This window comes from Gymnogyps californianus, chromosome 9 (assembly GCF_018139145.2).
Source record: "Gymnogyps californianus isolate 813 chromosome 9, ASM1813914v2, whole genome shotgun sequence".
Classification (NCBI taxonomy): domain Eukaryota; kingdom Metazoa; phylum Chordata; class Aves; order Accipitriformes; family Cathartidae; genus Gymnogyps; species Gymnogyps californianus.
In genome coordinates, this window is record NC_059479.1 from 7,761,424 (window position 1) to 7,775,256 (window position 13,833).

The 13,833-nt window shown below is 49.1% G+C and overlaps 2 protein-coding genes across 3 annotated transcripts in view; both read left to right on the plus strand.

Moving 5' to 3' along the window:
- The window catches only part of ATP11C (ATPase phospholipid transporting 11C), a 66,337-nt gene extending 62,703 nt beyond the window's left edge, over positions 1-3,634 (plus strand). Inside the window, exon 29 of one of the 2 annotated variants that reach the window (XM_050901551.1) lies at positions 90-3,634. In XM_050901551.1, coding sequence (XP_050757508.1) covers positions 90-206 — 117 coding nt within the window. In that variant the 3' untranslated portion in view covers positions 207-3,634. The remainder of the gene's footprint in view (positions 1-89) is intronic. The other variant, XM_050901552.1, reaches the window with a different exon arrangement.
- Positions 3,635-8,525: 4,891 nt separating this feature from the next.
- The window catches only part of MCF2 (MCF.2 cell line derived transforming sequence), a 60,034-nt gene continuing 54,726 nt past the window's right edge, over positions 8,526-13,833 (plus strand). Inside the window, exon 1 of the mRNA XM_050901819.1 lies at positions 8,526-8,583. Coding sequence (XP_050757776.1) covers positions 8,526-8,583 — 58 coding nt within the window. The remainder of the gene's footprint in view (positions 8,584-13,833) is intronic.

The following is a 13,833-nucleotide window of genomic DNA, read 5'->3' on the forward strand; positions in this document are numbered from 1 at the left end:
TTTTTCCTAAAAATAACATAGGAAAAGGCTTATGAGTTTGGGAATGTAACAATTGCAATACATGTGTGTTTTCCTTCTGATTTTTGCAGACTGGCCCCTTTGATCTGCCTATGTTAGTCTCATACAAACGTATAGAGAATGGTTATGTGAAGACTGAAGATGCTGTTACTAATTTGGCAGAAAGATATCCTCTCAGGATACTTTAAAGTGTTCCGTACAAACACTGCGTATTGTCAAGCTGTAGGAAAACAACATGGTTTTAACCTAACAGTTCTCTTTAATATTACCAAGTACAGTAAGCAGCCATGCTGATAAAGCGGTAGCCAGGGCACTGGCCCCACGGTACCCGTTTGTCTTTGGGCTTGTGGCTTCCCCACCCCCCCCAAAAAAAATTCTGCCAAATTCTACGTCATTGGAGGCTGAGAGAGCGTCTTTAGGAATTCATCCAAAAGAGCATGAATTGAAGTGCAAGAGAGCAATGCCAGCCCCATTTCACACGGGGGCTTCCTCTGCCTGCTGCAGATCTGTCCGAGAGCAGCAGAGAGCTGCTGAAGTCTCTTGCTCTGCCTGACCAAAGAAGTAGCACAGACTTTAAACCCCATAACAACCCCCTCCAGCTCCCCGAAGGCGCTGGGGAAAGCCTGCTCCTCTCACGCAGAAGCTGGATGCAGCCCTGCGAGCATCTCGCCTGGTGCTGGGGCTGCGATCCCTCGGCGGGGGGCTGCCCCCTCCCAGCGATGGGTTGCTAGATGCATGCGGCAGAAATACTTGAAAACTCGGGAGAAATCTTTGCCAACGGTGCAAAGCGCTCAGTCGCATATTGCTCCTGGTACAGCTGGAAGCGGTCTGCGGTCCATCCGCAGTGGTGGTATCCATGCAGAGACCCACGATGCTGGGAAGTGCCTGAGCATCCTCCTGCGGCCAGTTTGCTGATGGGTTTATTCCTGATGGAGCGTGAAGAAAAGGTCATTTTCCCTCGCGTTGTGGCTGTTCATGATGGAAGGAAGCTTTCGCGGGGGAGGAAAGAATCTCAAAAGTTGGGTTGTGCCAGACTTTCAGCCGTTTTGCCCGGGTTCCTGTGGTTGTGCTTACGTTACTGCGCTGTGCAGTTGCTTCAACACTTTAAAGGCCTGAGTGACAGTGCGGTCCTTGGATGATCCCAGGGACATGGGCTGTGCCTGTAAACTTGCAGGCATATAAAACTGCATCTTGAGTTATTTGCACTAAGAAAAAAGAAGCCGGTTTAAAAATAAAAGGAATACATGAACCTGATTTTATTTTACACTTTATTTGGTTTTTAAATTGGCATGTTCTTTTTAAATCTACCTGTACCATGGTCATGGGAACTTTTTCTCTTTAGGTTGTGCGCAGCGATGGTGAGATGCCTGACTCTCAATATGTTTGTTTGGTTTTTTTTTTCCTCTGATACTTCATATGTGGAAAAAGCAGCTTTTTTGTTGCGTTAAGTCATAAGCAGTGACCGAGCACCCTGTGTGCCACCACTGTTTGGTGTGAAGGTCCCCCCTCGTGCTGGCTGCCCCTGGCCCCGGCGCTCTGCAGAGCGGTGCGGAGGAACTGCTGTGAGAAGCGTTCAAGTCTCATTTCAGAAGTTACAAGCTCCACGCTGCGGCTGGGTTTGGCTCCTGCTCTCTCAGGCTTTTTGTCACTTACATGCGAAGAAACAACAATTTGGGACTGGATGCAACATTCCCTTCATTAAATTTCGCTAACAGTGGACTATTAATTTTCAGAAGAATCGAATCTTGCTCTCTGGCTGCCACCCCTGAGGTCTGTCTTCGACTCTGGTGGAAGCAGGGTGCGGATCAGCTGCAGGCAAATTCTGGCGTGCATCGTAAGAACTTTGCACTGGGCCTTACCTGAGTGGGAAAGGGGTGTGCACAGTCCCTATGGCTGGTGGCTGCTCTCACATCACCCAGCGTGGGAGGGGACATATGGACAGGACCACTGTATTATACACGCTGCACTGGCCTCAACGCAAGTGGTGTTCGTTAGCACCGTGTTAGCAACCGCGGCTCGACTCCTTGCTGCATGCAAGTACGGAGCTGCACTTCCAGCATGTGTCCCATGGGCAAAGCTTTTTTTTATTTCTTTCTTCTTCTTTTCCTTTTCCTAGCTCATTTCACGGACCTAGAATTCAATTTGCAGACCGTGTCTCATTCTCAACTTTTCTTGCTAAAATGTGGTGCCTACAGATCAAGTATGCGATGAATACAATGAAGATACGCTCTATATGCCAAATCTAACCTTTCTCCTTAAATATACAGTTGCTGATTTGTGTTTACGTAACCTTTAAAATGTGGGCGCTGAAACGCCTAATTCCTGTGATTCGAAACCATTCCAAGCCCGAATGGTCCCAAGCCTGACGCCTTGCTTCTCGGTTTGTTTTGTGTCGCGCTCTACTCCTAGGGTCAAAGTCTGTTCCCGTGAAATTCAGCTGGAGGTTTTGCTGGTGACTTTAGTGGGAACAGAGCGAAGCTTGCCATGTACGTGTGAGCTGTCCAAATGAAGCCGCTTAAAGGGGCTCATTTCTGCAGCCTGTTTTAAGACTGAGCCTTCTTTCTTTTCCCGTTTCCAAGTGTCCTGTCTCAGGATGGAGCAAGCCATTGCAAGAGCTGTACGTTCAAACCCAAGGCACGCGTGCTGAAAAGCTGGTTGGAATTAACGTGAAATGTCTTGAATAGCAGCTCTTTTGGGAAAATGCAGGTTTTCTTAGGCTTGCATCTTCAGCTAGTGCACTGGTGTAGTGCTGGGAATGCCAGGACAGGCGGGCTGCCCTGCACCCGCAGAAGAGCTGGTCCTCGTCATTCAGCAATGGCAGAAGTGAAATTCCTATTGCTGTGGATGATTTGTGAAATCAGGGGAAACACGAGACCCCTTTTGGGGTTAGAGAAGGGAAGAAAAAGTGGTGATAGTGACCGTAAGGTATAAGGCAGCAGGATGCTGAAGGGGCAGTAATCCAACAGTGACGCTGTGATTGTTGTTCATGTACCATAATACACGCTGCGCTGTTACAGTGCTCGTTAGTGAGCTAAAAGGTCAGTACAGGCTTCTCGGTGGAAAAACTTGAAGGAAAAAAGGCTGGGGTTTTTTCATAATAATTCGTTGAAGTTTAATCACTGGCTAGTGACACTGAAAGATAAGTAATGAAGGTTCCCTCTACAACTGTTACGTGATAACGGAGGAACTTGGTGTAGTCATAGCTACTTTTCAAAAACTAATCCTAATTGTTATGAGAATATTATAAATTACTTGGAATTGCGTAAAAGCTTAAAATTGAATTTGTATACACACAGTTGAAAAACTTACCTAATACTGCACCATTTATCCAATTTCCCAGCTATGGATTTTTTTTAAAAACCATGTAGTTTTTAAGTGTAAAGTGTAAATTATATACAGGCAATGAGAAGATACATTTTCAGCTTCTTGCAAAAAAAAAAAGGACTGCAACCTTACATTTTTTTCACTTAAATGCAATTTTATACATTTATGTTGCTTTATATAAAGGAAATGGAATGTGAATGTTACCTTTTATGAATGCAACTTGCTCTTTTTTCATTACAGAAACTTTTGTTTGAAGTAATCAATAAACTTTGGTATGTTGTTCTGATTAATATATATTTGTTGTCTGTCTTGCCTCCTTGGATGCTCCTAGGCAATAGTTTATAACATGGGCTTTCCCAAGGCAGTCCTCGGGGGACCATCGTCATTTTTGCTGCCGGGTAGCTGATGCCAGCAAGGCCATACTGGGTTCTCTGATGTGGAGCAGCATTTGCCTAAGGAAATACTGGTTGCTTCTCATATATTTTTGTTTCTCCAGCAAGGTATTAGCAGTTCTGCTGGTAATAGCTGCTGCACGTAGCTGGCTTATGTGCTCTAAACGCATTTCCCTCAAAAATAATGTCAAATTAAGAAAGTGAGTCCTGTGAATTAAGTGAATAAATTGATTTAACTTTGTAGAAGAGCTGAACTTGGAGCTTCAGCTGACATTTTGGAACGGGGTAAAAAAAAAAATGCAGGTCCATGTGCCCGACTTCCATACGTGCATGAAGAGTTTTTCTTAATGCTGTGCATTGGTTCTGTGTGTCGTGGCTACCTGTAATAAAGGAGCGTTTTTTAGTTCAAAGATTAGAAGCACACAAATGAGGATGATTCTGTGGTTCGTAAAGTGCCTGGAGCTGGTGAAGTTCAGGCCAGATATTTGCACTGATGAAATTCCAACAACGCAATGAAACTGTTAAAGCAAGACTCACAGTGTTTGTATAATAAACAAGAAAAATATATAGGCTTAATATTTTTTTTATTTAGGACATGGGTCTGATTCAAACTGAAATGTTTGTAATGAAAAACTGACAGTTTGAAAAATTCTGTTTTGGCTGCTTCGATTTCTTCAGCTCCCATCAGCCACCGGAGGACAGATGGCTGTGCTATTTAAAACAAACTATAACCTTTAAGAAGCAGCTTGTACTATTGGAAACCAGATACACGCATTGAGAATCTTAATAGCCTGAGTGAGTGATAGTGAAAATCATCTGAAGAGCTGGAAAGGGTTTTACTCTGAGCCGGCTACCCAGGCTGATGGGACAAAAGTAGTAAGCGTAAGCAATGGGAGATGGCCGCGGGTCACCGGGTATTTCAGAAAGCACCAAATTAGCATTTAAACCGCCTGTGTAACCCTTCATATTAGAAAGGAGAAGCAATGTCGCTTTGTAAGGTGGTTTTTAACAAGGACAGCAATTTTTTTAAAGGTCAGGCTGTTGGCGTGTGAGGGCTCTTGGCACGCGGAGGGGCCGTGGTGTCCCCGTCCCTCCCTGTTCCCCTGCAGCCGTTGCAGAAGGAGATGCGTCCGCAGCGTCCTCGCTGCTGGGATTGGGGTTTGCTTCTTAAATCTTCACGTCTGGGGATAACCTGCTAAGCTGGAAAATACACTGTGGCCTGGAGGAAGGGCGTGTGTGCACCTGCGTGCGTGTTCCCTTCCAAAACCGGGGGTTGTAACAATAAATAAGGCAGGTCTGACTGACGCAGAGAAAAAGTGAGAGTGGGAGAGCAGAATGGAGTCCTTTCTTTTTCACATTGACGTAGCAGGTGACAGAAAATCCTGGTCCTGATGAAATCGGTGCAGGCTTAACTGGCTTCAGTGGGGCCAGGATTTCTACCGGGCTGTGAAGGCTCTGCTCCTCCTGGACCAGCTTGGAAAGAGCCTGCGCCAGATGATACCCCCGGATGGAGGGTGATGCGGCCTCGTGCACATGCCTCCTAAAAACCCTGTTTATGAAAACCAACCAGAGCTTAATTACTCACCTGCACAAGTACTTTGATGTTGCTATGCTTATTCCAGAGGTGAGCAATTCCCTTCAACATCAGTTTGACTCTAAACTACGTTTAGCCAGCTCTGTTTTTCCAGTTCTCAGCACCACCCTAAAAAAAAAAATTAAAGCCCTTCTGTCCCGTTTTGCCCGTTGGAGTTTGGGCATGAAAGGCCAAGTGGCTGCTCCCCGTCGCAGCTGGGGCTCAGGGGCTGAGCAGGGGGCATGGAGCAGACGTGCAGGTGAGGAGAGAATCAGTGGAGGAATTGCCTGTAAAAGCTGATGGGGCTAACGTGATGGAGTGGGGCAAAGGTGTTCGCAGCAGCCTTCCAGGTGGTGTAGCAGGAAAAATGGGATTTGGGCAAGCCAGGGAAAAACATTGCAACAATTCAGCCCTGGAGTGATGAGAGCTGGGCTGTATCTTGGAGAAATCATCTGGCACCCGCAGGACTGCGTGTGAAAGCCGAAGAGAGGGCTGAATTGAGGGGGACAAGTTACATTACCCTATTTAACTAGAAACTCTTTTCCCCAGCGACTGTCAGAGGAAGGGTGTTTCTGAAGGAGAGACTCGGAGATGGGATGGACTGAGCTGATGGTGACAGATGGGCACTTACCAAGATGCTTTCAGAAGCCTCGAACCGAGCGGTATCTCCAGCAATGCGGTGGGGCTGGAGCAGCCGCAGCCGGACTCACTGCTCGGCCCTTGCTTTCTGCGCAGTTCCACGATGAAGTATGAAAGCAGCAGCTTTTGGAAGTTGCAGAAATGAAACCTATGTTTTCTCCAAATTTTAATAAAAATATATGCTGGGGAGGAATAGCTGATATGATTATTCAGATCAGTCTCAAAAGATGATCGCATCAGTGTGAGGCCCCAGACGTCTGTGGTTGCCTAAAATTGAGCATTCCTGTTTCACTAAACAGGTATTTTTGAAGGGTGATTTCTAAAATCCAAATAATAGCACCAGTCCCAACAAAACCTTCTAGCCTTAATCGGGGAGGGGGGGAGGGGAGAAGAGGGTTTTGAACTCTGTATGAGGTTTTTTTTTTCCAGCCTCTGATCTGGAATTCATGAAATTAGTAGGAATTCTCCCTACACCTTCTCCCTAAGATTTAAGGATAAGGAATTGCACCCACATGAAATAAAACTCTGCAAACAGACGTGCTGCAGGCGCTGGCAAGATTTTCCCCGGCTCTCTGAAAGGGCTCCTTCCCTTCGCACACAGATGTATATGTGCTGCTCTCAGAGCGCTGAACGTCGTTATGGGGCCTGGGTGGGAAATTCCTGAAAAAGAAATACCCGTGTTTCTGGCTGTCACTGTTTCCTTTTTATCTGTCTCCTTGTTCCCTCTATCTCACCTTGTCGTTCCTTGGGCAGGCAGAGAGTAACACTCGTCTCTGGAGGAGACAGACATGCCGAGTAGCTTCTGCTAGTGTAAAACACAAGAAGCTGGACGGTGCCTCTGCTGAATGCGTTGCTGGAATAGCTGGGCATTTGTCGAGAAATGCCTGAAAGGAGGGAAAGTAAGCAGCCAAGTTTCCAAAACAAGAATCTTTGTGGCCATACAGGCTTGTAAGGGAATGATGGTAAGGAAAAGCCATGACCAATTATCCTTCAGTTTGAGCAAACACAGCTTTTCCATGCTGAGAGCTGGCTGATGTTTTCTTGTGCCAGCTGAATTGGCTGGAGGAGGTGCAGCTTTGGGATATGCAGGATTCCTGCTGGCATCTGCCGCCGTGGTCCAGCCTAGCCCACGCAGGGCTCGGGTAGGGAGTGTTGGCTGCAAAGACCTCATCCAGATCCAGTCTTAATCATTTTGTCTTCGGTTCAGAGAGCAAGAAATGGATTGATTGCCAAACCTTAGGGATAACATAGCTATATCTTCTACTGGCTAGCTTTATTTTTCCTGAAGTCAGAGTTAGAAGTGGGTATGTGTCCTTCAGTGGTGGTGAGTCCCGGTTACAGCAGGGCATCTTCTGTGCAGCAGGAGAACAAAAAAGAGAATTTCAGCACTCGGATGGGCCTCATTTCTGTGTGAGCTCTTGCAGTTTAGGGAAAATAGCATTCCTGTGATAAGAATACAGAAGGAATGTGGCATGGCTGTCTTTCCATGCTTGTAGCCTTGCATATGGCTATTTTATAACCACGTTTTACTGCTGTGCACCTGAGCTGGATTTTTTGATGAGTAACTGCACATGAACTCTCCCTGTTGTGCAAGATGTTCTCTATGACCAGACAGAAAATTGTCAAACTGTTAAGTTAGTGAGGATCTGCTGTGTTACGAACAAGGAACGCTGACTGAACAGGTAGTTTTTCCTTGAAAAATTCTGTATCGGTGTAGGAAGGGACACGGTCTACCAAAAGATTTTCATACTACTACATGGTTTTCATGCTACCATTGTTAGACCTTGGGTCCTAAATTAATAGCCCTGACTGCTGAACTGCTGGAAAAAGGCTGCTGTTATAGTAAGGAGCATAATTAAAAGGTTGTTTTGGAAAAACAGGAACATCCACTTCTCTGTGCTGCCTTCCTGGGCAGCTCAGGCTCCTGTTGAGAATGAGCTGGCATTGTTTGAACCTCAGCATCGGGGAAACTGAGGCTGATGGGTCAGGGCGGCGCTGTGCTTAGAGCTCTGGCCAGCTTTGGCTATAGCATGGCTTAATGTAGTTCTCATATATTGTTTAAGGAATTTGCTAGAATGCTGCTTGCAGAGGATGAAAACAGTTTTTGGGGTTTTTTTTGTCTTAGAGAAGTGCTCTAGGCACTAAGGTGGGGAGTGGCTCTGGCTGGAGGGCGGTGTGCTGGGGACACCGCAGAGTAGCAGTAAATTAAAAAAAAAAAAGGAAAAAAGGGGGGAAAAGGAAAAAAAGAGGAAAAAAGGAGGGAAAAGGAAAAAAAAAGGAAAAAAGGGGGAAAAAAAAGCCGAAGGCGCTCGGGGCGGGAGGCGGCGGTGCCAGCGGGGCCGCGGCGCGGGCAGCGGGCGGCCGCCGGGGCGGCGCGGGGGGCGGGCGCGGGGCGGGCGGAGGCGGCTGCGGCGGCCGCCCGCTTCCCCCGGCCCCGCCTCGGCGGCCGCGCGGGCCCGGGGCGGCGGCGGCGGCGGAGCGCTGCCGGCGGCGGAGCGCTGCCGCGGGGCATGGCCCTGGCCCCGGCCCCGGCCCCGGCCCCGGCCGGTCCCCCGCCGGGGGGCACCTCGGCGGGGGAGATGGAGCGCTACTACTGCCTGCTGCGGGCCGCCGCGCTGCTGGAGGCCGCCGCCGGCGGTGAGTCCCGGGGGCTGCCGGACGCCGAGGGGCCGGTGCGGGTGTCACAGGTGTCCGGGGGCGGCGGGGGGCGACCGGGGACCCCGCAGGTCGGGCGGGGGTGGCGGACGGCTTTCCCTGGACATCCCTCTCCCTCCGTGGAAGGAGCCTGGCTGCCGGCTCGCCTCCTTAATCCGGGCGGCGTCAGCCCGGCCGGGAGCCGGGAGCGCTGCAGCCCAGCACCGGGGCGGAGGGAGCCCACGGGTGCCCGACTCCTCACCGGCCGACACCCGGGTTTGAGTGGAGGCTGCGGAGTAAGGGCGCAAAGGCGAGGCGGGCACATGTGTTGGTGCTCAAGTCCGGCTGCCTGGGAAGCCTCTGGGAGGGTTTCTTGCACAAGGGTTGTTGAGGACTTTGGGTGATCCAAAATCCATGATTTTGATGGATTGCATGGTCAGTGTAGAACGGCCTCGTTTTTTAAGGGGAGGCTGTTTCACGTGGTGCTGCCGACATGTCCTTCTTGTTACTGGAATGCATTGCTCAAAAGGCGTTTTGAAGAAAGGATATTATTTTCGGTGAGCAGGAGGATATTTGCCAGTGCTAGTCCCCTTCTCAGATTCCCCATGGCCAAAACTAAAGAAGTCTTCCCTGGGAAGTTGCATCTTAGCCTGATGACTACGATGTGCCCTTTCCCAGTGTCTGAAGTAGAAAAACAGTAGATGTGTGTAAAGTGTGTCTCTGTTAGACAACCCCTCTTCCCTCCCGCATTCCTTGGTCTTTAAACATCGCTTAATCCCAGGCTGCGTTGAGGATCGAACAGAGTTGTGATGATGTTGCTGTGGTTATATGGCTGCACACCCTTAATGTGAGAAGCAAATGCAATCTGATCTCTTACCCTCGGGCTGTAAGCCGCTCTTGTGCTTCGACTATGTTTCCTTTGATGGACAATGATCTGCTCATAAACTGCGTGGAGCCCTGACTTTTTTGTTATTTTGTTTTCTTGTGGGGAGAACAGTTTTTTTTGCGGTGAGGTCTTTCATAATCCAGGAAAGGTAGTGGCATCTCGGGTGACTCCAGCTTCCCTAGAGGGTGCATACCTTGTCAGGAGGCGAAGGCACTCATCATTCCTTATTTGTTCACAGCTGGCAGAGCGCTTGGAGCCATGCCAGGCACCAAAAAGACACACTGACCCAAAAAAAGCTTCCAGTCTCATTCCAGTTTCCTTGACCCCTTTGCAAAGTGCCATTTGGGGTGCGGGAGGAATTTATTCGGGGGTAAGTCACAGGTGAGGACTTTACCAATGTGTCACCTGCTTCTCAGGAGCTCTTTGTGTACGTGCTTTTCTGGGATGGTGCCTGTCACAGCACCTTGCGCTCTGCTGTGGGCTGTCCTGCCTGCCGGACCCATGCTGACCTGTTCGTTTGCCTGCACCCTGCAAATGGGGTAGGAAAATGTAGGCAGGGGTGGTCGCGGTCAGTTAGCAAAGGATGCTACTTGAACGGATATGGTTAAAAAAAAAGAAAGTCTGATCCTCCTTGCGCTGGTGTCGGTGATGAAACACCCACGCTGCTTGAACAGGAGCTGGGTGACACAGGGATGGGGACGTAGATGGTGAACGTTTTCTATGAGCGATGTAACGGAAACAGGGTGGAAGCGGGCAGCAGGTTTCTCGTGAGCATGAGCCCTGTCTTCTAACCAGCTCTTGGCAGATGACCTTTGTATAATGCTCATACGAAAATCAAAATATCTCCACAAAGGCATGCTTGTGTGGTTATAGCTGCAGGATCTGGACATGTGATTTGGCATCTACATAGATTCTTAAAATGAGATATTGAAAAAGGTACAAAGTTGAGTAAGGTTCCCCAAATCATGAGGTTAAAAATAAATCAGAAGGTTTTTTTCCTCATTGCTGGTTTCTGAGCATTCAGCCTGATCTGGGACCGTGTTTTAACCATTTCCCTTCATGCATCGGTACTGGAAACTTGTTGGTCATTTCTATTAGAAGGTGATGTTTCCCCCGTATCTGCCTTACAGTGAGATATAAGCCTATATAAAACCCAAGCGTTTTACAGCCATTCTTGTTTCTAAAATGGCTTGGGCTCCCTCAGAGAGCTGCAGGAGTACAGGGCCAGCAGCCTCTGAAAGTTCTGCACCACCGTTGGTCCAGACCCCTTTGGGTGGACCACGGAGGAGTAGTAGTCTGGGAGCAGTCAGTAGTACGTGGGACGTGCTTCCTCTTCCTACATCACATTTGCTACAACTGCAGTTTAATGGTTTGTCGTTCATTTACCAGGACAAAAGCAAAGTGACAGCAGGGCTTTGTGGGAGGGAAGCAACTGAAGTGTAAAATATGGTGGGGGAAAGAATGAGTCTTCCAAAGCGCTGTCTTTGCCACCGAACTGGAGGATGCTTGGAGACACGGAGCTTCCCCCATGTGCCTGGAGACGGGGAGTTCAGAGCTCAGATATTGCTGCTGGTTGTACTTGTGGTAGGAGCCTTTTGTTAAAGTCGGTTTTGGCAGGTAGGACTTGCAAGGAAATCCCGGCACCGCAAACCAGGCGAGTGCCCTCAGCAGCGAGTGTCCTCAGCCTCGTCCTGCAAATGGGCAACTTCGTGCTGACTGACACGTGTCGCTGTGACGGTGGTCATTTTGGCACGTGTGACGAGCACAGCTCGGGTCCCATGCTCCTCAACTTGCTCTGCTGCCAAAGCCTCGATCATCTCATCTGCTAGCTTCCCTAATGCAGTAAAATTGAAAGCCCTCGCAAAACTGGGGGCAGAGGAACAGGAGCGCCAGGAGCTGTGGTGGAAGTGGCTGGATGGGGCTGCCTTGTCTGCCGAATCCCTTTTCCTCCCAGGTGATGCTAGACTTGGTTTTACAGCGGGGTTGAGTCAGGAGCTCCCGGGGCAGAGTTGTTCCCTGGGAACCCGCGCTGGCTGAGCCGCCTGCACGGTGCAATTATCCATCTGCTGCTCTGTGGGTGTCTGTCCAAGGGCTGGGCGGTGTGAGACAGACAGCGAGCGCCAGCGATATCCTCCCCCCTCTCGCTTTCCATGCCACTGACCTTCTCCTGCCGCAGGAAAGAGGTTAGCTGGATTTGGAGATGTGCTGTTGCTCAACAGGGGAATGCCAGAGTTGAGCATTTCTATTTTCAATTCAGGAAAAATTGTTTTTTAGCTTCCCTCACTTTGCAGCAGAGTTGCCAGGTGATGCCATTGAGGGAACCTGGCTGTACGATTTAGTTTCCTGGCTATATAGGCTATGAAAGCAAATAAATTTTTCCAGTGACTTCAGTGAATTTAATTCCAGGTTCCTAGGCAGGTAATGGGGCCCAAGGATTTACCGCTGTTACGTTTGGCTTGGAAAAAACAACGCTTGCATGGTATTGAATGACGATGGGAAAGTTATTGACGTGTGGATGTTTTTATTTGGCTTTGGAAGTCTTTTGTGCTGAATGGGCTCTGGTTTGGAGGCTGATGATGTTGGCTGGGAAGGTGCGTACTGGTGGCAGATGCTAAACACGCCTTCCCCTGCACAGCTGGCCAACGCGCCCCGGTGCTGATGTGCAAACACCTGTAGATGCTTTCCTGAGTCTCTCGTAAGGGAAGAGTGACTGAAATTGGGAATAGGAGAAAATTAAAAGTACACTGAAGCTCCTAAGTATTAGAAAAGCAAGAAATTAGATTTTCTCAACTCCCACACTGCGTTTGAATCCACAAGGGTTGGTGTTGAGAAGCTTTTATTACATTTCTTGCAATGGATGTAAATTCATGTGTAGTTGAGCTGGCTTTTATCTTTCCCAATTTTTGCTTAGTTTGGGGTGATATGAGAAGATAGTTTTTCTGATTGGACATGAAAACATCAGAGCATCCAGTATTTTGTTCCCTTGCATTAGCGGATTAGCCACAACAATAACAGGAGATAACATGTAAGCCTTGTTACCATTTAGTTTACTTTTGCTTCGCCTTTTCTGAGCAAAGCTTCCACAGTTTGCCAGCTGCTAAATCTAAATTGGAAGAGATTCCCCCCCCCCCCCCCCCCAAAACTCCATGGTCCCCAGCACACAGGGACACCCTGGACCTTTTAACCTCTTCTGAGCATCCTCCTCCTCACCGGCAGCACGGCTCAGCCCTGGCTCCTGGGGACGCTTCTGCTCACTCCAGCTCCCAAAATTGTATCGGAGGATGACATTCCCGTGAATGTGGGATCCTTAGCTGGCTGCATCTTGTCTCGGATCCTTAGCTGGCTGCACCTTGTCCTGCCGGCAGCGATGGCCCATGGTCAGCCGGAATGAGGTTTTGCCGGTTTTGTGTGTGAGTGAGTGACCGCGGCTGTGCCATGCCGGTGCCCTGGGTGCTCCTGCTCTTTTGCAGCCGGTGTTTCCCTGCCGGCGGTTGCTGGAGGGGTGCCCGGGAGCGGGAGGCTCCTGCCCCGGGCTTGCAGGCTTGGCCGCGGGGCCTGATCCAGGGTTGCTCTGTGCACACCTGGATGCCGTGCCGTCCGATCCCTCTTCGGCTGCGCTGATCAGCTCCTGTTGTAAGGTGATGGTTCAGCTGGTCCCGTGAGGACATTCCTCCGTGGGACAGGCACGCTGCCTGATGATGGTCCACAAGCCTGGACTGTGCTGAGTTAACGTTTTCTCCCTATTTCTTATCTTTTTTTTCTTTCACAGTATTTTCTTTTGCATTTTTACTCTATCCTCAGTGTATATAGATCTAAGCCTTTTGAAAAGGTTTTCTAGTTTTTCAGAAGCTTGACTTTTTTTTTTGCTGTATGGTTTCTTAGCTGAGCACAATCCCAGGTTTGGGCAATGGGGATGTGTGTCTGCGCTGAAGCATCGACTGCAGATAAGCCCCAGAAGGCCTCGGCGGAGAAGCACAGCCACTAGGTCAGAAGAGAGGACCATCTGGTGCCATATCCTGCCTCCTACGCGGTGCCGGAGTGGGTGCTTGGGGAGAAGTGAAAAGAAAGTGCTTGCAAACAGAGTGAGCCTTTCCTTAAAATATCCTCCCCAGTGTGACAAAGGATAATTCAAGGAGTCCTTGAACCTGGTGTGGTGACCAACCCGTCACGCCTAGTGATGGAATAACCCTCCTGGGGCTTTCCGCGGCATCTTTGAATCCCTGGGTGTTTTTGATGTGTTTCTGCCTGACATGACTGCCTCGGTTTCCCATCTGTGACATGAGATGATGCTCCTGGTGAAGTTTAAATCATGATTTTCGCTGGGGCATGCTCCCATGCAGACAGTTACTGCGGCGATTCGGGAGGAG